Raw genomic sequence first — 21,217 nt, forward strand, 5'->3', positions numbered from 1 at the left:
ACTGCATCCACAAAACACAACACTACCCATAAACATCTATTTTACAAATCAACAAACATCCCTACTGTCTTCCCCGTTCCTCCCATAAACCAAATTCGTCTTCTCTCCCTCCTAACCAATCAAATTTGCTATTTCCAACTTTCCTCAAAATTTGCCATCTCCAACTCAACATCATAATTTGCCATCACCAATTCATCATCAGTCCCTCCGAAGGAGGGAGAGATGGAATCACCCCAATGTCTCATCCACGTCGTGATGCGTCTCACAAATCCAACAGCAGTCCTTACTTCCTGCAACACAAAACAAAGAAAACACAGGTGTGGAGTCATCATCATCACCACAGGTAAGTGGCTGCGTATGGTGCGACAGGTTCATCAATCCTAACTATTTCCTAAATGACTTTAACAACTTTACACTACCCGGGGTCTTTCTCCGGCCAAACCATTGGCCCTCTTACACTATGGGTTCTAAAAACCAATTCCCATTGGCCAAACTGTGGTGCTTTTCAATTTGGGGTCTCACTCCCCCGATTCATCTCCCGGTGCCCTCGCACAATTTCTGGGCTGTGGCGTGTACCTCTCCCAGTGGGTCTACCCACCTGCACACCTCCACCACTGCAGTTGCCTCCGAGCTTACCTGCTCCTTACCCTAACCTAACTACCTGGGGAAGGCCCTCTGGCGCTCTCCCCATTCGGTGCCCTCTCTGGCACTGGGCTACCCGGGTCCGTCCTCCGGATCCTCGGGCCCCATCCACAACTCTACCGGCTCCCAGAGCCCACCTGCGGCCTCACCTGGCCGACATCCTCACAGTGGTGGAGTGTCCAACCAACTACACATACTAACAGGCTACACGCCCAGCCATTTCCACAACACTAATGCACCCATTCACAACACCATTCTGCAACCGCACCACAAATGCCAATTTCCAACCACAATTTACCTATACCCTCTACCTAACACTTACACTACCCGCCCCGGGTACTCGTGAAAGGGGTCCACTCTTCCCCCATCCACACCTTCGCACCATGCACACCACTCCGTACCACTTACTCCAACTCTCTCCACACACCTGTACCTGCACACCTGTGCTCTCACACCTGGTGCCACCTGCACCCTTCTCTCCCCAAGCGCATTCGCGCTGATCCACAACACTCATTACTCACACACTGCTCCACACACCTGTCCAGTTGCACACCTGTGCAATCACACCTGTTCCATTCTCACACACACGGCATCATCTCAGCTAACTACTCCCTTCTGAAACTTGCGCTTCCCAGTCGTCCCTTTAAACTATTGCGCTCCCTCGTCACTATCATCCACACTAATCTACCTGCGTCCCCACTACAGGTATCAGTCACTAACTAAACTTAACGTTACCTACTGTCATCTTCGCTAGATCCCTATCAATATAACCTAACCCACCCGGGCTAGTTTTCACTGCCATACACCCCATAATCTATTGCTCCTTTGCCCCCATATGGGAAGGGTGGCAGGGATGCCAACCTTACCCACCGGGCCCATCGCTCACTACCAATTTTGCACATCAAATTTCAACAAATTAAAAATTTGCCAATCACTACCCATCATCTGCCAATCACTACTGCCAATCCCTTGCCAATCATCAAATTTTGTTTTTCTCTAATTTTGGGTCCAAAACACTAACCTCATCACCCAGTCTACTCAATAATGCCTCTCGGTGCGCCAATTCCTGTCCAAAGCCCGGCTTCGTAAAGCCAAGCCATGAATGCTGGTTGTTTTGTGTCGGCGGCTGGATGCGTCCGGCATTCGGGGCAGGGACGGGGGCTTACCCGGGCCGAGATCCCACGCACCATCTCGGCACGGAGCCATCCCATGGCTCGATCTCGACCTGCCGGAATGCCTCAACAAAAAGTGGTCGCCATGACGACCCTTTCTATCGGGCTGCCCGCTCCGCCTAGTGGAGCACGGACGCGGCCGTTCAAAGCGAGGCCCAGCACGCACCGAGGGCCCGCTTCGGCTAAAAGTCGCTCTAACCTCTAACCCGTGTAACGTCGATGCTTCACCTGGACGCTTACACCCCGCAGCCCGTTCCTTGCTCACACATCCAGCCGTTCCCATGCTACCTTTCCTTACACACCCAGGTACCCTCATTCCACTCACAGACTTGGTCACACACCTGACCACCGAACACCTTGGCACACATTCGTTGGTCGCACACCTCACTAACACCCCTCTTCGCGCCCCCTCCTCTGTCACCTCCTCTGTGACAATCACAGGGGTGCTCTCATTCGCACACCCAACCACGTGCCTCACCACCAACTCCAGCGTGCATTCCCACTCACGCTCTACCATTCCAGGTGTGCATCCTTCCATCCCAGGTGTACATCCTCGCTCACCTGTCACAACCAACTCACGCTCCGTTTCACTCTCACTACTCTCACCTCCACTCTTGACAACGCACTCTTTCCTCATGCACCTGTCCGTTACACACCTTTCTCGCGCACACTCTCCCGTTACACCCTCTGTAACACTCACCACAGGTGTGCATTCTTCCTTGCCTTTGACAGCGCACTCTTTCCCCATGCACCTGTCCGTCACACACCTTTCTCGCGCACACTCTCCCGTTACACCCTCTGTAACACTCACCACAGGTGGACACTCTTCCTTACTTCTGACAGCGCACTCTTTCCTCATGCACCTGTCCGTCACACACCTTTCTCGCGCACACTCCTGCGCACACTCTCCCGTCACACCCTCTGTAACACTTACCACACCGCGCTTCCATGTGCTCCCTCGCACACACGCTACGACCGACTCACTCTCGCCAGCACCCTCACTCCTTGGCACGCACTTTTTCCTCACACACCCCAGAGTCGGACTTTCTCACACACCTCCTTTTTCGCACACCAGACCTGTCGCACACCTCACCAACGGCCTCTCACGAACACCCGGGTCCATCTCGACCCCCAAGCTTCTTAAATCACCTGGCGCATCATACGCACGACCATATTGGTCACCACTTACACCGGGTCCTCTTCCTCTTCGCTTCTCCTCCACCACCTGCGAATCCCTCATCCGGTTAATGAGCACATCATCACGATCCAAACACAGACTTTGGACCAATTCTTTTATCTCCTCTTTTTATCTCTTTCTTGTCCCCTCTACGTCGCTTCTTAATTTCGCTCATCCCTTCTTCCACTTCTTCTAATTTCTGCTTCACCTCTTTTATTCCCCGGTACGTCTCCTCAAGCTCATCCTCTAAGGCTACCTTGACCGTTTCCATGTGCGTCCTCACCTGCCGGTCCTTCGTCTCCATTACCTCTATCACCTCGTCCAACCTCGTTGTCAGTCCCTCACGTACCATCTGACATTCCCTCTTTGTCGCTACCAAGTCATTTTTTAGGTCATTTTGTGTCGCTTTTAACCCTCCTATTACCGCTGTGTTCTTCTTTACCTGGTCCGTTAGTTCTTTTTGTCCCTCCGTCAGCTGTTCCACCTCCTGCGTCAACTCCTCTATACCACTTTGCAATTTTACAGTCCCCTTTCTCACCTCCTTCTCCATGCGCTCCTTACAGTGCCTCACCTCCTCGCGCACTCCTCCGACCTCCTCACTCACTCCTCTCCTGATCTCCTCTCCCATCACTTGCATCTCCTGCCCAGATGCCACCCTCATCTGCTCCATTTCCTCCCTGTGAGCATCCAGTTTGGCTGCTACCCCCATTCTGACCCCCTCTATCTGCTGCCCCATTTGGTTAACTTCCCTTTCCGCTTGGTCCCTCATGTCCCTCAATTTGCCTTCCATGGTGTTTTCTAACCCCTCTAACCCTTTGTTCATCCCTTCCATTTGATTCTCTTGAGCGGCCATTCTGTTTTCTACCCCCATTAACCCCTCCTGTATTTCCCCTAATCTATTGTCTAATCCCTCAAATTTGTTTCCTAATCCCTCTATTCTACTCCCTAACCCTTGTTTCACCCCTTCTATCCCAATGTCTAACCCCTCTAATTTCTTGTCTAATCCCTCACCGGTACCCCTCGCTTCGTCCCTCATTACCCCCATTTCGTTTCCCATTACTCCTATTTTGCCCTCCAATCGCTCACCCTGAGCATCCATCCGGTTCCCCATTACCCCCATTTGGCCCTCCAATCGCTCACCCTGAGCATCCATCCAGTTCCCCATTACCCCCATTTGGCCCTCCAATCGCTCACCCATTTGTTCCATAAGGGCCCTCATTTGCAACATAAAAAGGTTCGGATCCACCAGGGGCGCTGCCACGGTCGCGGGCGTGGACGCCGTGGCCACCTCGTGCGTGACAACGCTATTTTGCGACCCTGCCGCCCTCACTGCTTCGCTCTCCTCGCGTCCCTCAATTTGGTCCTGGACCGACCCTGCCTCACTCTCCCCTACCGGACCCCAGCTGTCTTGGTCTGCCATAGCGCGACTTTCAAAATTCGGGTTTTTATTTCCGTATAACAAAATCAAATTTCGCCGTTATAATTTCGCGCGGGAAACGCGCTCCGAATTGATTCTACTCCAAATTTGGGCCTAATAAATTTAGTCCCGGGTCCGAATTCCACTCCTCGACACCAATTGTTACAGACGCGGCTTAGATGTTATTTACCGAGCGGTTTGGTATGACCACGTCTGCACAAGTTACCCGATTATACCCGAACGTTGACTAATCGCGCTACGCTAGATCAATGAAGGAAAAGACACACGGCTGGGATTAAAATGACACGACACCAGGGATACGGTTCTCAAGACCTCCGGAGGAGATTATATTCGTTCGGAAGGTTAGATTACAACTACAAGAGGGACAGCATAGTAAGGTGGGCACTTAAACACACTCTTATATTAACCCCAACAGACGACAGATAAACGGGACAAAAGGCTGACTCACACGGGGATTGATGGCAAGGAAAGGCAGGTATTCGATGGCCAGCACAAGGTGCACCTTGTGCTCAGGGACAGGATAGCGCGGCCCAAAAGATGCAGGAGGTCTCTCAGCGCTCGGAGGTGGCTCTCTTGTCTTCTCAAGGCTCAAGCTCGGGGCGCATCTGATCTCACATCCGGTAAGTCGCTGCGTATATCCGGCGGGGAGTGACACGCCCTCGGCTCGTTAGCTCCGCCCCAGATGGAATCGGCTCGTTGCTTCTCATTGGGTGCATGCAGGGGGGGTTACCGGCTCCGCCCTTGACGAGGGGCTGACAGGGAGCCCCTTCGTGGTAACCCCGTGGAGCGCATGGTCATGGCGGCTAACCGAGCTGGTGGGAGGACGCACACTCCCCCCGCGCGCCGTGGTTGTAGTTGTTGTTGTAGCTGTAGTTGTTGTTGTTGTTGTTGTTTGGGGAAGAAGATGGAAGGAGGTATGGGAAGGTCCTAAACTCACTACTGGTGCCATATAATCACATTCTGGTGCAACGAAGAGTCAGAATTAATGGAAAGGAGTCCTTAACTGACATAGACTAAGAATAACTAGCAAGATGTCCGAAAGTTGTCTACGTGAGATGCGGTGGACCTGGGCACGACATTTAATGGGGGAAAAAGGGGAAGGTCGGTTCTACAGAGTGTTGTTTACAGACAATGGGACTAGGGGATGGGGGATTGGGGATAGTTGGGGAGTATTGGGGAAATAGGGGAATATTTACAAGCGGATATGGAGGCCAAATTCCATATTCGCAACAATATGCAGTACATAGAGCAACACTTGTGGTTGACAATAATTCGTGTTTTTAGCCAAGGGGACTTGGATTACATTCGGTTCAGACATGAGGGTTTATTTTGTGGGGAAGATCGAGGCTCGTAGAAGAGTGGGACAAAGCGACAAAGGAACAAAGTTGTCTGTCTGTCTACAAACGTCAGTTTATGATCGAGGACCAACTAAATTTCAATTGAATGTTACATTTTGAACACAAATTGGAACATAAATCGGAAAACGAATCTGTAGATTAGCAGTACTTGGCTCTTCATTTTTCCTGATCATGCACAGAGAGCGAGATAATATTTTATCCTCGGTCTGCCTTCCTGGTAGTCAGGCAAAATTGAAAATCATTCCAAAAAGGACACCTACTATTTTTAAGGACGTCACGAAGGACACAAACAACACGCATAAATAAGTAATGTGACGTGTTAAATAAGGTTGTGTAAAAGATGCTGCATCAACGGCGGTTAACTTCCGCAATTTTTTTCTTCAACTTCCAAAATCTTTATTTTATTTCAATTAATTATATACTTAAACATCATTGAACACAAATTACCTTTTTGTCCTTTTTGGCACTTTCAAAAACCTTCCGTTTCGCAGTACTTGGACAAAATATTACGGCATTTACGTCATCTCAACCAATCAAATTTGCTGCACGCAGACCCAGCCCGCCCATGTCCTTTATTTCTCACGACTGTGTGGGGTAACGTGTTCAATGAACTCTAGTTGCATGTTCTTGTTCAGAAATATTTTCAAAATTGGTGACGTCATTGAATAGACTCTGCAGCATAATACTCTTTGATTGTCTCCTCCGTGTCTGGGAAGTGGGCCGTTTGAACCCAACTTTAAAAATCATAGCAAAGCCACAGCAAAGATTTTTAAAATGGTGCTTACTGCTTCCTTGCTTGACGCTTATTATATAAAAAAGATATGGGAAGGACAAAGAACCATAGGTTGGCAATCATCGCACCGGCTTGATGGGGCTAGTGGGCTTCTCCTGTGCTTAAAGTCCCTTGTAGGGGGAACTCATCTTTATTTATTTTTATCATCTTTATACATCTTCTGAATACAACAAAAACAAATCAAATGTGTAACAAGGTCTTCGATGAACATTTCACCATCCAAACCAGCTCTGGCTACCTATTATGCCAAACTGTTTAGGATTTCCACATAAATAGTATTTTGTTTTCACGATTTGACTCAGCTCATTGTTGGATTTTTGTTGGATTTTTCTGTACCCTGGGGCCAGGCAAGGTGGCCATGCTCGAAATTGAACACCTGGACTTTAAACTCGTGGTGGAGTCGAGGGATGAGCCACCTTATACAGTCATCCTCATGGCAACTACTCTACAGGAGAAAGCTGCCTGGGCCAGTGATATCGGCCAGGTATGGTGCAGGCATGGGCAAACCTGGTGTCGAGGAATGACTCCAGATCCACCCATTCCTCCTTGTTTTTTCGACAAATAAATTATTTTTAGCAGTTTTTAAGACAAATGGACTCTCTCCTGTTTCCTTGCCCCACTCCCTCTTCCCTTTCCTTTTCAAAATGCTGGATGTGTCTCTTGCAGAGATTACCTCATATATCAGAAAACGATCTCTTAAAATGCCACAGCGGATGTTAGATTGGACCATCCAGGTGTCGAGGATTGACTGAACTGGCATAGCAGAGTGTTTTGTTGGACTAACGACAAGTCAAAGGCATATATCCTGTAATTGTGTTGATTGAGATAATTACTTGGATTATATTACATGTTCACAATGTAAAAATGGCAGGTTTGTTCTATCTTTGTTAAGGGTAAACATAGTTCTCTAAATCATTTTATTGTAAAGCAAACAGAACATGAAAGTCTGATTGTTTTTTTGGCTTTATTAATTGTCTATTAACAACAATGGCGGTGCATTTTGATGCAAATTCCTTGTAAATACATGACCTTTGTACTTGTGTTTTTCAGTGCATTGATAACATCCGTTGTGATGAACTGATGATGAACGTATTTGAAGAAAGTTCAAAAGTAACCGTTCCTCAAATGGTAAAGTACGTGAAACCAATACATGTTTAACTCATGTTGAGATTTGTACCACCGTCATATGTGAACCATGAAGCTTGGGTTCCGAAACAGTTATGCTATCGGGTTAAAGCAATGTATCAACACCATTTTGGTAGAGATAAATGGATGAATTTCAGAATGAGGGAGAGGTAAATTTTTGGTGAACCAATTAAGTGACCCAATGTGCAAATTCTTAAAATTTCAGGTCAATTTGACAAAAAAAAAATTGATGATTTTATGCAACTTTGACGTTTGACCTTTCGATCTAAAAAAAACAACAATCGACTCCTACCTTTTGATTAGTGAACCAACTCAGTGACCGGATATGCAAATTCTTTAAATTTCAGGTAAATCGGGTGAAAATTAGAAATTTACATAACCTTGATCTTTGACCTTTTGATCTCAAAAAACAATCGGCTTGTAGATTTTGATTAGTGAACCAACTCAGTGACCCGATATGCAAATTCTTAAAATTTCAGGTAAATCGGGTGAAAATTAGTGATTTACATAACCTTGATCTTTGACCTTTTGATCAAAAAAACAATCAGCTCGTAGATTTTGATTGGTGAACCAATTCAGTAACCCAATATGCAAATTCTTTAAGTTTCACATCAATCAGGTGAAAATTGACAATTTTACGCAACCTTCACCTTTTGATCTAACAAACAATCAGGTTTTAGCTTTTGATTGGTGAACCAACTCGGTGACCCAATATGCAAATTCTTTAAATTTCAGGTCAATCGGGTGAAAGTTGATGATTTTACACAACCTAGACCTTTGATCTTTTGGTCTAAAAAAAACATTCGGCCTGTAGATTTTGATTGGTGAACCAATTCAGTAACCCAATATGCACATTCTTTAAATTTCATGTCAATCGGGTGAAAATTGACAATTTTATGCAACTTTCACCTTTTGATATAACAAACAATCAGGTTTTAGCTTTTGATTAGTGAACCAATTCTGTGACCCAATATGCAGATTCTTAAACTTTCAGGGCATTTGGATGAAAATTGATGATTTTTATGTGATGCTGACCTTTTGACCTTTTGACCAAATTATTAATTTATCTTCTCCATATTCTCATAATAAAGATTTGGTGAAAAATTGATGACAAAACTCAAATGGTAAATTGAAATTTCAGGTCAATTAGATGAAAATTGATGATTTTATGTGATGCTGACTATTTGACCTTTTGATCAAATGATTAATTTATATTCTCCATATTCTCATAATAAAGATTTGGTGAAAATTTGATGACAAAACTCAAATGGTAAATTGAAATTTCAGGTCAATTAGATGAAAATTGACGCTTTTATGTGTTGCTGGCTTTTTGACCTTCCGACAAAATTATTAATTTGACTTCTCCGTGTTATAATGAAGTTTTGGTGAAAATTTGATGACAATAACGCAAATGGTAAAAACGTTACAGCACACACACACACACACACACACACACACACACACACACACACACACACACACACACACACACACACACACACACGAAGTAACTACTGCTGTGCTAATGAATGAGTTGTACTTGAGTTGATGGGCTGGCCAAATTTGGGAGTCAATGAGTAAATATATTAGTGATCGAATATATGAATGAGTGAGTGAATAGGAAAGTTTATTGACAAACCCATCGGTAACTATCAGGAAATTGACGAATTAGTTTGTGTTCATCTGGCACACACAAGTCTAATTTTCTTCCACCTGATTTGCATCAGGGCCTGACACTAGATAATGCCTGAGACAGATCTTAAATATCAGGTAACAGTGGTGGGCATTTCCAGGTCAGAGAAGAAAGAGCTGTGACTGCATTATGTCGCTTATTCAATGATATTAAATCCCCATAAACACACCGAGTCATCAAGAGGAGTATAATAGCTTATCCAAATTGGTTGATCATGAGAATAGAGGGTTATTTCTAAAAGGTTATTCTCAGGTACCATACACAATCACCTGTTATTAAATATATTTTCAATTGTAAGGCTCATTGGTTGAAGGTTTCGAGCAGCTTGTGCTTTGCCCAGGTATACCTCCTTCATCACTAATTAGTTGTTAGCTAACACATGTGGCCCAAACTCACACAAACACTCACTCCATCTACCGTCTCTTAGTACCTACAGCACGACTTTCTTCTGTAGCTTCAATAAGCCCTCATTTCACCTCTCCCGTGAGGTGTCTTCGTGTATCTGAATTGGGGATTATGAGAACTCCACTCTGCTGAGGTTGCCTGCACATGACCATCAACTCCCCATCACATTCATTAACGATGTCAAGCTCCTCCATCTCTGTACCCTCACCTTTGTCAACTCCTACACACCCATGTCCAAGCTCACCCCTTCTCTGTGTCCCCAATTCAGCTTCCCTCTCATGCTGCCCCCTTTGAACTTCCCCCTTGCCTAGACCCCTCTCCAAGTTCCCCACCCCCTCTCCACATTTCTGCAACTTCCCAACAGCACCACCTCCCCTGTCCCTGACCATCCTCTTGCCCATGGTACACTGAATCCTGTGGTGAGACAGTTGCTTTGAAACAATCTGCGTTCTCTTCCTGAACAAAATCTGAACAAAGGCAACCTTGGTTCACTCCACAAAGGCTGCAAAAAGTATGTCCCCTCTCAGGAAAGCCAAAAGACCACATCTGACCAACCATAACGCTGAACTCTCAAACAAGAAGTTCAGTCACTCAAACCTTTGTGGCTCACCATCAGCCATGATCTTTCTTGGGCAAACCACATACAAAGTTTGCTGCCAAAACCAGTCTCAGACTGGACACCCTCTGCATGCAAAGTCTTTCCATTGCAATCTGAATGTTTATCTACCTACAAGGCATTGATCCCTAGCTTGATGGAGTACTGCTTTCCACTTTGGTTCTGTCTTGGTGGTCTCTGTCTTCTACTGCCAGGTTGGTTGTCTCTGTCTTCCACCCCCTCCTTTCTGGTCTTGTTCCCTCTGCCCTTTCCATGCTCTGTCATCCTCCTCCTCCAGTATTCTGCAGAGTGCACGTCGTAACCCTATTCTGGTGAAACTCCGAAAATCCTGTCACTGCTCACCTTCACTCATCCATTCCTCTTTATTTTTTTATTTCCTGTGGAACCAAATTCCTCGGTCTGTTCAATCTCAGTCTTCCCTCCATGGCTTCAAGACAGCGGCTCACCCACAACCATGATATTTTCCACCCCCATGATCCTCCTCTCCCTTCCTCACCCCTCAAGATCACCTCTTTCCAGGCTTCCAGTTTTTCCTTCCACTCCTATGATTGAGTGTTTGTAGCTGTTTAGATTTTGTTCACCCCCTGTATCTTCCCCATGTCCCTTATATGTCCAAGTATCCCTAAAATTTGTTCCTCAACCCTGCTGTTTGTGTCCCTCCTCCCCCTCCCCCCCCCCCCCCCAACAATATTTTTCCCTTATCTTACATCCTGATATATTCTATGTTTTAAATCCCCCATGAGCCTCGATACTGTATACCATAAAAATGTTGTTTGGCATAAATGTCATTTATAATAACGTTTTTTCAACTTTACGCTGGACTTAATGGAGAAGCGTGCTATTGTTTTGATTTTTAGGACATGCTGTGCGCAGGTCTGACTCCAGCCTGCATTCCGACTCACCTGAAATTCGCTTCAGCAAGAAGTTAAACTCGTGCAAAATTCCTCACATCCGTGCCAGTTCAGTTGACCATCTTCTCGAACGGCTTGCTGACTTGCGGTTCCTGAGCATCGACTTCCTCAACACCTTTCTTCATACCTATCGGGTCTTCATGTCATCTGGCCGTCTCCTGCGCAAGCTCACTGACATCTATCGCTACCCTCAACTGACAATACCTCCCAGGTATCACCCATTCTGACATGAGTATCTCTCCCAATGGATACCTTCTCACCCACCACTTTTCTCACAAAGGAAAATGCAAAGTATGTTGGATGGAGCAATTTTATGCTTGGAAAAATATATATTTACTGTAAACAAAGTCCTTTATAGAAAAAATAGTGATTTTTTTTGAGAAAAATAATTAACATTCTTATCCCATCATAGAACTAGAGAGTTCATATAACATGATACCCCCGCAGTGTTAAAGTGTATACATACTTCAATTTTAATAAAATAATGATTTTAAAGATCGTTAAAAGAATCCGGAAGTTTAGCGATACTGAAGCTGTCTCACACACCACCCTCATCGAAATATCTATAAAGCTCAGTTGACTTTTTTCTTCACCAAATAACAGCGAAACGGAGTTGAGTAAAAGGGTGAAAATTCTACAGATGCTGTGATAAATAACTACCTCTGTCGGTTTGAATGTTTGAAAGAGAATAGACGTCTGGATCAATTTTTGAATTAAATTTAAATCCCGATTTATCTTCTTATTATCTATCTTCTATCTTCTATCTTCTATTATTATATTATATTATTATTATTATTTTATTATTATCTATCTTCTATATATTTATTATATATATTGTTATGGTTCTCTGCCGCCCTTCTTCCCCTTACCAACGGGGGATTAATCCCCTTGTTCTTTCTGGGCTTGACGGAACCGAGACTTGAAACGTCCCTTCCGGGCAAACGCAAAGTAGGGTTTCGGGACCAACTCTCGCTCGTACCTAATTCCCTGCGCCGCCACGGAAGCGAGGATGCAAGCCTTGCACGAGCCACGTGTGGTTTTGGTACGCCGAGCGGATTGAGTACCACGTGGTCCGTGCAGTTTAGTAGTGGAACCCGATTCGAGCGGTTCTATTCGTACCACGCTTAGCCAATGAGGAAACCACAGGATGATCGAATGGAAGAAAGGAAGAACACAGGTTTAATTATTCCCACACGTATGTACAATGATCGGGGATGCAGAGACACAGGGCAGCACTTAATCAATCTTATCTTATTCCCCGGACTCGGGCCCGTCACACTCACACAGGGTATTGCAGATGGATTGATGTCCCAGCCAGACGCGTCGACGTGGTCGTCCAGGAACGGCCCTGTCCGGCTCTCCACGGTCCCAGCACGTCCCGCAAAGATGGCAGCAGGTGGTGGAAGGAACCTCGTAGCGCGTCTCCCGAACAAAGGCAGCCGATGAGGTGGAACGGCAAATGCGGGACTCTTAGCGCGGCTGGCGATTACACAGCCGTTCTCACTCGCGCGACTTAATGCACTGTATATGGATCGCTGGATCGGCCTCCAACTCAACCGAGCGTCACTTATAAAAGCGCGTATTCTGGTTTATTCGCGTCTTTCTTCACCCGCATATCTCTCACAATTCTCTGACGCTCACAACTCTTGCTCGTCAATGATTCTTCTTGGTTGGTTAGTGTGCGCGAGTTCTCCCTGGGCAGCAGCGAGCCCTCAAGTCCTCTAGTCCTTTGCTCATCAGTCCTCGCGAGCAGTCCCTTTTCGGGGGCTTTGTGCAATGGGTTATATAGCTACGCCCCCGAACCTTTTGGAACCCTCTCGAACCTTCTTATCATGCCCTGTGACGCCGTGCTGCCGCCACCACCTCTGAGCCCTGATTGGCGGCTCGCGCTTACCGTCAGTGCTTCTGCCGCCCTTCATTCGGCTCCGCCCCGACCCTCCTAGGCCTGCCTCGTGTTAATTCGCCCAAAATGAACCAAAGTCAGCGCAAAGGGGCATGAGGCTAGGGAAGCTGGAAAGTCGGTAGAAGTAGGGCCTATTCTCCTGACTCTACTCAATGCAGAACTAACATAGGAAAAGGACTAAGCTCACAAATACTAAGAAATAACTACACTATCGCGAGGCTACATGATGCTTGTGTGACTAACTATGAGGGGGAAATTTTAACCTTTATTATACTCACTGTACAAACTCAAAACCGCAACAATATAAAAGAAAGTTTTTGTTTGTTTGTCTGCGCAAGCTAATCTCCTGAACGGTGAAAGATAGGAGGAAACCTCCAATACAAAAAATGTCGGGACGGGCCCTGGGCAGGTTTTAGGCTAGGTGGCGAGGCCGGTCGAAGCCGCTTGGCGGGGATGGGCCCATTTCGCAATTAAAAGCTGAGCTGAATTATCGTAGTCAATCTTCTATGGCCGCGAGTAAAAGCTGAATTATAGTAGTAAATGCATTCAAAAAGAACCAAAAATGTCGGGACGGGCCCCGGGAAGGTTATAGGCTAGGTGGCAATGCCGGTCGAGGCCCACCTCGGCTGGGCTGGGCCCATTTCACAATTAAAAGCTGAGCTGAATTGTAGTAGTCAATCGTCTACGGCCACGAGTAAAAGCTGAATTATAGTAGTAAATTCATTCAAAAAGAACTAAAAATGTTGGGAAAGGCCCCGGGAAGGTTATAGGCTAGGTGGTGAGGCCGGTCGAGGCCGCATCGGCCAGGCTGGGCCCATTTTGCAATTAAAAGCTGAGCTGAATTGTAGTAGTCAATCTTCTACGGCCGCGAGGAAAAGCTGAATTATAGTAGTATATTCATTCAAAAAGAACCCGGGCCGGGTGCCGGGTGCTTTCAGCTAGTATATATATATAAACGCAAGTTGTCTGTATGTGTCCGCGTTTTATTCAGAGATGGCTGAACGGATCTTCATCAAACTTTCAGAGGCTCATCAGTGAGTGATTGGGAGTGTTTCAGGAAAATGAAAAAAAAACGAAAAAAAAAAACGAAAGAAAACGATAAAATAAAATAAAATCCCTCAATAATGCCGAAGCCTTTTAAAATGAATGACAGTTCTAAACAAGTACACATTCGCATAAATAAATACAAAACAATTACCAGACATTTGAATACAAATAAATCAAACGATTCCGGAAGTTCTTTTCTCCCGCCTCTGGAACAAACTCCCTCACTCTCTTCAATCCCACTCCACCCTCCAGGTCTTTAAAACAGCTGTTCACCACCATCTCTTATCCTCCCCCATCCAAAACCTTGATCTTTTCTACCCCCGCTAATTTCGTCCCCTTGTGTTTTATACCTCTCCTCCCCCCCCCCGCACCCCCCCTTCACTTCCCACGCCTCCTGTCCCCAAGCCCTCTCCCTCCCACACTTCTCCCTGCTCTCAAATGTTGTGGTTGTGTGCTTCCCCTTCTCTCCCCATCTTGTCTTCCGCTCCCTCTTTTTATATATTTTGTTTGTCTGGTTGATTTGTTTGTGAAATAAATGTTAGCTCTTTCACGAGCCTCGATTCAGTATACAAAAAAAAAAGAAAAAAAGAACGAATGTGGTAGTATGGCTTCTTCTTCTTCTTCCTGATCAGCATCACACTTAACTCAGAAACGTGAGCCATATTCACTCAAACGTGAGCCACATTCACTCAGAAACGTGAGCCACATTCACTCAAACGTGAGCCACTCCCCTTCCTCTCCTGCCTCCCCCGTCCCCTCCCCTTCCTCCTTCCCCCCTCTCCCCACCCTTCCCCCTCCTCCCCCCCCTCCCCCCTCCTTCCCCCCCTCCCTTCCCCCCCTCCCTTCCCCCCTCCCTTCCCCCCCTCCCTTCCCCCCCTCCCTTCCCCTTCCCCCGTCCCCTCCCCTCCCTTTAAGATATAAATTCTCTGTTAAAGAGCTCCCACTTCTGACTGCTCCCCTTCCCCCTCTCCCCACCCTTCCCTCCTCCTTCCCCCTCCCCTTCCCCCCTCCCCATACCCTGCCCCCCCTCCCCTCACCTTCACACCCCCTCCCTCTCCCCCCCTCTCCTCCCCTCCCCCCCGTTCACCCCTCCCCGTTCCCCTCCCCTCCCCCGACCGGCAACGCCGGGTACTTCTGCTAGTCTTACTATAATTCACCAAATGTCTGTCTGTCTGTCCGTCCGTGCGTTCCCAGGTACCGCAAAAACGGCTGAACCGATCACAACGAAATTTTGGGTGGGTAATCGTGGGACCCCCTGGAGTAAAATAGGCTAAATTATTTTTCCAATTTCAGCTTTGGTCTCCAGCATCTTCAGGTTTGGACTCCCGCCTAATGTTGTTGTCCCGGGTACCGCAAAAACGGCTGCACCGATCGCAAAGATACACCTCCATGCCCATGGGATTCCCACGGGTGACACCACTAGTACACTGTAATAAGCCGACATTGAGTCACAGTTTTAGAGATGGAGGCTTTAATGATCACCATATAATGCATCGTCAATCAGAATTGAACATAGCCATATTGGCGACCTCTTCTTCACCTTCCTTCCCCCCACCCTCCTCCTCCCCCCCCCCCCCCATCCACCCTCCCCCCCCATCCACCCTCCCCTTCCTCATTCACTTTCTCACATGCCACGCTCCCTCATGCTATATATCGATATATAGCATGGTTATTGGAAGTATTATGAAGGTGATTTCTGTTCTACATTGTTCAAGTATATAATTCAGTTTTAATGAAGGTTTAAAGGCATATAAATAAATTCATTCTGGGTTTTACCACAGTTCTACCCAGAGTCTATTGCGTCACCCAATCTAACTCATTACATTACTTCTTTGACCTGTTGTTTTTGTCCTTTATGACCATTAAAAACAGTAAGTTTCCTGTTTGGAATAATTTTAAACTTTTTTGATTGCCAGGCAGGCAGACAAAGTAAAAACTAGACCAAAAGTCGAACAACTGTGTAGCCAGGCTTGTTTGATACTTTAGTTGAAGAGGATAGTATGACCTGGGTGGAGATACCAGTTAGCAAATGATGTGAATATTAAATTATTTTGAAGTACTCCAAGTCTCTAAGCTGTCTGTCACCATGTAAGTGAAGAGATTGCATTGAGATGCTGGTTTATTCTATATGTCAGTTAGTCAACACTATCAAGGTGACCTCAGCACCATCCCGACACACACCACTGTGCGTGTTACGGAATGAGGTGTTTTACGGCGGACGGAGTGCAAATCCTGCCACCAACCTCCTTGTGAGTTGGTACCCATGTTGCCGACCTCGGAGGGATGACAGGCTGAATCAACTCAACCCCACCTGGTGTTACTTCAACAGCTGACAGGGATTCAAACTCAGGACCATAGGATCCCAAGCCCTCCACCTTAACCGTTAAGCCACACCAGGCTTGGGGTAGTTGGGGGCAGTCATAAGAAATGCTTCAATGTTTGAAGAGCCCTTCACCCTGTTGTCATAATTTCAGTTCCCCCCAATCATCAAGTGTGATTATTTGCCCCAACCAGGTTTATGACGTAATAATGAACGTTCCCTGAAGGGTGTTGAAAGAAACATAACTGGCAAAGCCAAATGACATCACATTCTACCTTTCAGAAGGGTAATTGTCAGCTATAAAACTCACCCAACATGTAGGATAAATATATGAGGGATGAAGTGCGGTGCTATGCGCACGACTTGTTTGCCAAGAAGATAAGCAACAACACGGGTAACCCAAAAGAGTCTTTATTCCAAAGCTCAACTATAGCACTGAGGTGCTCGGGGCTGCGCGCCCCGTGTATATCCCGAGGCCACGTCTACCCCTCGGGTGTGGCCGACACCCTCTTGGTGCGAGGAATGATGTCACCGTGCCAGCGAGCCATCGTGTCCGCCACACGCGCCCCCCCAGAATTCCCACGCACCTGAAGGGTCAATTTGCGGGGCAAACGGATGACCCGGCCGAAGCGCCCTCTGGCGGCTGGCGGCGTCTGGGATGCCGGGATGTCATCTGGGATGCCTCCGGCGGCACCTGGGATGGGTGCAGGACCGGGGGGCGGCCCCGCCGCGGGGGCCGAGCCACTGGCGGAGGGTGGTCCACGTCGAGATGGGCCGGCTTGAGGCGGTCCATGGAAACGTGGTCAGGAGTACCGCCGATGTTGAGGGTGAAGTGTTTCGCCCCGGTCTCCAGCATGCGGAAGGGCCCGTCGTACGAGGGCCGCAGCGGTGTCCGGTGGGTGTCGTGGCGGACGAACACGTACACCGCCGTGCGATGCTCCGGGGCGACGTGCGTTGGCGGGCACCCGTGGTGCACCGTCGACACCGGGGCGAACCTCCGGGCGGTCTCCTGCAGTGCGGAGTGCTGCTGCGCCGCGGACCATGGTGCCGTGGAGTCGGGGAGGAACTCGCCCGGCACCCGCAGCGGTTGTCCGAAGACCAACTCCGCCGCGGATGCGCGCAGGTCGTCCTTGGGTGCCGTCCGGAGGCCCAGCAGGACCCAGGGGAGCCTGTCGACCCAGCCGCCGTCGCGGAGGGTGGCCCGGAGCGCGGCCTTCAAGGAGCGGTGGAAGCTCTCGCACAGGCCGTTGGCCTGGGGGTGGTAGGCCGTGGTGTGGTGCAGCTGGACGCCGAGCCCCCGCGCGACCGCCCCCCAGAGCTCTGAGGTGAACTGGGGGCCGTGGTCGGACGAGATGTCCGAGGGGGCGCCGAACTGGGCAACCCAGGTGGCGATGAACGCCTGCGCGACGTCCGCCGCCGTCGTCGCCGCCAAAGGCACGACCTCCGGCCACCAGGTGGTGTGGTCCACCATGGTGAGGACGTGGGTGAAACCCTGCGAGGGGGGAAGAGGTCCCACCAAGTCCACGTGAACGTGGTCGAACCGATGTTCGGGCACCGTGACCGGGGCCAACCGGGCCTGGGTGTGGCGGTGCACCTTCGCGCGCTGGCACGCGAGGCACGTCCTGGTCCAATCGCGGACGGCCTTCCGGAGGCCATGCCAGACGAACTTGTCGGCGACCAACCTCTGGGAGGCCTTCGTGCCCGGGTGGGACAGGCCGTGGATGGCGTCAAAAACCCGGCGCGCCAGCCCGCGCGCACGATGGGGCGAGGCCGCCCGAGGGAGACGTCGCACAAGAGGGCCGTGCCCGTGCCGTCGAACGGCACCTCGGTGACGCGGAGGCCCGTGACGGCGGTCCGCAAGGCTTGGACGTCGGGGTCGGCGGTCTGGTCCGCCGCCATCCGGGCATAGTCCATCCCGAGGTGGACCGCGTGGGCGACGGACCGGGAAAGGCAATCCGCCACCGGGTTGTCCTTTCCCGCGACGTGCCGGATGTCCGTCGTGTACTCGGACATGGCCGAGAGGTGACGCTGCTGCCGGGCCGACCATGGCTCAGCGACCTTGGCCATCGCGAAGGCCAGGGGCTTGTGGTCGACGAAGGCCGTGAACGAGCGGTCCTCGAGCAGATGGCGGAAGTGCCGGACCGCCAGGTGGAGCCCGAGCAACTCGCGGTCGAAGGTGCTGTACCGGCGTTCGTGCGGGCGAAGATGCCGGCTGAAAAACGCCAGCGGTTGCCAAGCACCACGCACCCATTGCTCGTGCACCGCGCCCACCGCGTAGTCCTACGCGTCGGTGGTGAGGGCTATCGGTGCATTGAGCGCCGGGTGCGCGAGCATGGTGGCGTTAGCCAAGGCGAGCTTCACGTCCGCGAACGCCGCGTCCATCTACTCGGTCCAAACAACGTCACCTTTGCCCGGCTTCCCCCGGAGGGCCTCGTGCAGGGGGCGCAGGAGCTGGGCGATGCGGGGCAGGAAACGGTGGTAAAAGTTTACCATGCCCAGGAACTCCTGGAGCCCCCTGATCGTGCGGGGGCGCGGAAACCCCTTGACCACCTCCACCTTTGCCGGTAAGGGTGTGGCCCCGTGCCTGGTGACGCGGTGCCCTAAAGTTGGGTTCGGCGATGCCGAACCGGCACTTGGCGGGGTTTACGATCAGGCCATGCTGGCCCAGGCGTTCGAAGAGCGTGCGGAGGTGGCGGAGGTGCTCTTCGCGGGACGCGCTGGCAACGAGGATGTCATCCAGGTAGACGTAAACGCAATCCAAGTCGTGCAAGACGCTGTCCATCAACCGTTGGAATGCCTGAGCCGCATTCTTCAACCCGAAGGGCATCCAAAGAAACTCGAAGAGGCCGAATGGTGTAATGACGGCCATCTTCGGTATGTCCTCCGGCCTGACGGGGACCTGGTGGTATCCGCGGATGAGGTCCACCTTAATAAAGAAAGACTTTTTCGCCAACCGGGCGGAAAAGTCCTGAATGTGAGGGACCGGGTAGCGGTCGGGGGTGGTGGCATCGTTGAGGCGGCGGTAGTCTCCGCACGGCCGCCATCCCCCGCCGGGCTTCGGCACGATGTGCAGTGGCGACGCCCAAGCGCTCTTGGAGCGCCGTACGATGCCCAGCCGCTCCAGCGTAGCGAACTCCACCTTTGCCACCGCGAGCTTCGTCGGCTCGAGGCGGTGTGCCCAGGCGTAGACCGGTGGCCCGACGGTGGGGATGTGATGTTCCACCCCGTGCTTGACGGCCACCGCCGAGAAGGTGGGCCGCATGAGGGCCGGGAAGCTGGCGAGGAGGCGGGTGAACTCGTCCGCTGCCGGAAGCGTACAGACCAACCTCGCCGGGACCGAACCGCTCAGCAAGCTGCTTAGCGAGCTGCCCAATGAACTGCTCAGCGTGCAAGCAAGCGAGCTGAACGTTTCGGCCTGGACGAGGCGTCTGTTCTTCACATCCACCAACAACCCATTTGCACATAGGAAGTCCGCACCGAGCAATGCCATGGGCACGCTGGCGGTTACGAACGTCCATTGAAAGCGTTGCCCTCCGAACCGCAGGGAGAGGCAGCGCTTCCCGAATGTGCGTATGGGTGTACCGTTGGCTGCAAGCAACGCAGGGCCCCGGCCCGCGGTTCGCTTGTCGGACGTGGAGGCGGGAATAACGCTCACCTGTGCGCCTGTGTCGCAGAGGAAGCGACGCCCGGACAGGTGTCCGTGACAAAAAGGAGGCTGCTGGAATGGCTGACGCTCAGGGCCGCTACCGAGCGCCGGCTTGGTTGTTTCCCGACTTGCCAAATGAGCACGGCGGGCAACAATTCCTAGCCTTGTGGCCAAATCTGGCGTGGAAACGGCACTAGGTTTGCGGCGGAGGCGGAGGCCGCGGTTTTCGCGGTGGTGGTGGGCGGGGCGTGGCGGCGGCCACGAGGTGTGCATCGGCATCAGCCTCGGGATCCACGAGGTGTGCAGCAGCATCAGCCTCGGGATCCGCGACGGCCGCACCGACTCTCGTCCGCGTGTCACAAGCCGCGAAAAACTTGTCGGCCTCGATGGCCAGAGCGCTGGGTTCCTTTATTTTGGAACCCGCCAACGCGAGGCGTACCTGTGCCGGTAGCTGGCGTAGAAAGAGTGCCCGGAATAAAAAATCCGGGGCTTTGTCACCCAGCAACGACAGCATGTAATCCATCCGCACCGATGGTCGTGTGTCGCCGAGTTCGGGAAGGTCCAGGAGGCGGTCCGCCCATTTGCACTCCGTGAGGCCGAACGTGGCGATGAGGAGACACTTGAGCGCCCCGTACCTGTGGTCGGCCGGTGGGTTCCGCAGGACGGACATGACTCGGGCGGCTGTGCCGGGCCCGAGGGCGGCGATGACGTGGCGATGACGTGGTAATAACGCGTCTCATTCGCCGTTACGCCTCGAAGTTGGAACTGTGCCTCGGCCTGCACGAACCATACCTCGGCCTGAGCTTCCCAAAACTCAGGGAGCTTCACCGCAACCACGTTGTTTGACATTGGCGTGTTCTGTTGGTCAGCGGCGGCTGAACCAGCGTCGAGGTCACCAGTGAAGTGCGGTGCTATGCGCACAACTTGTTTGCCAAGAAGATAAGCAACAA

The 21,217-nt window shown here is 50.2% G+C and overlaps 1 protein-coding gene across 1 annotated transcript in view; it reads left to right on the forward strand.

Moving 5' to 3' along the window:
• The window catches only part of LOC137421520 (ras-specific guanine nucleotide-releasing factor 2), a 139,154-nt gene that overhangs the window by 70,573 nt on the left and 47,364 nt on the right, over nucleotides 1–21,217 (forward strand). Inside the window, exons 12-14 of the mRNA XM_078771347.1 lie at nucleotides 6,928–7,064; nucleotides 7,631–7,713; nucleotides 11,314–11,562. Of these exons, the coding sequence (XP_078627473.1) occupies nucleotides 6,928–7,064; nucleotides 7,631–7,713; nucleotides 11,314–11,562 (469 nt within the window). The remainder of the gene's footprint in view (nucleotides 1–6,927; nucleotides 7,065–7,630; nucleotides 7,714–11,313; nucleotides 11,563–21,217) is intronic.

The sequence above is a fragment of the Myxine glutinosa genome, chromosome 2 (genome assembly GCF_964187855.1).
Source record: "Myxine glutinosa chromosome 2, kmMyxGlut1.1, whole genome shotgun sequence".
NCBI classification, from domain to species: Eukaryota; Metazoa; Chordata; class Myxini; order Myxiniformes; family Myxinidae; genus Myxine; species Myxine glutinosa.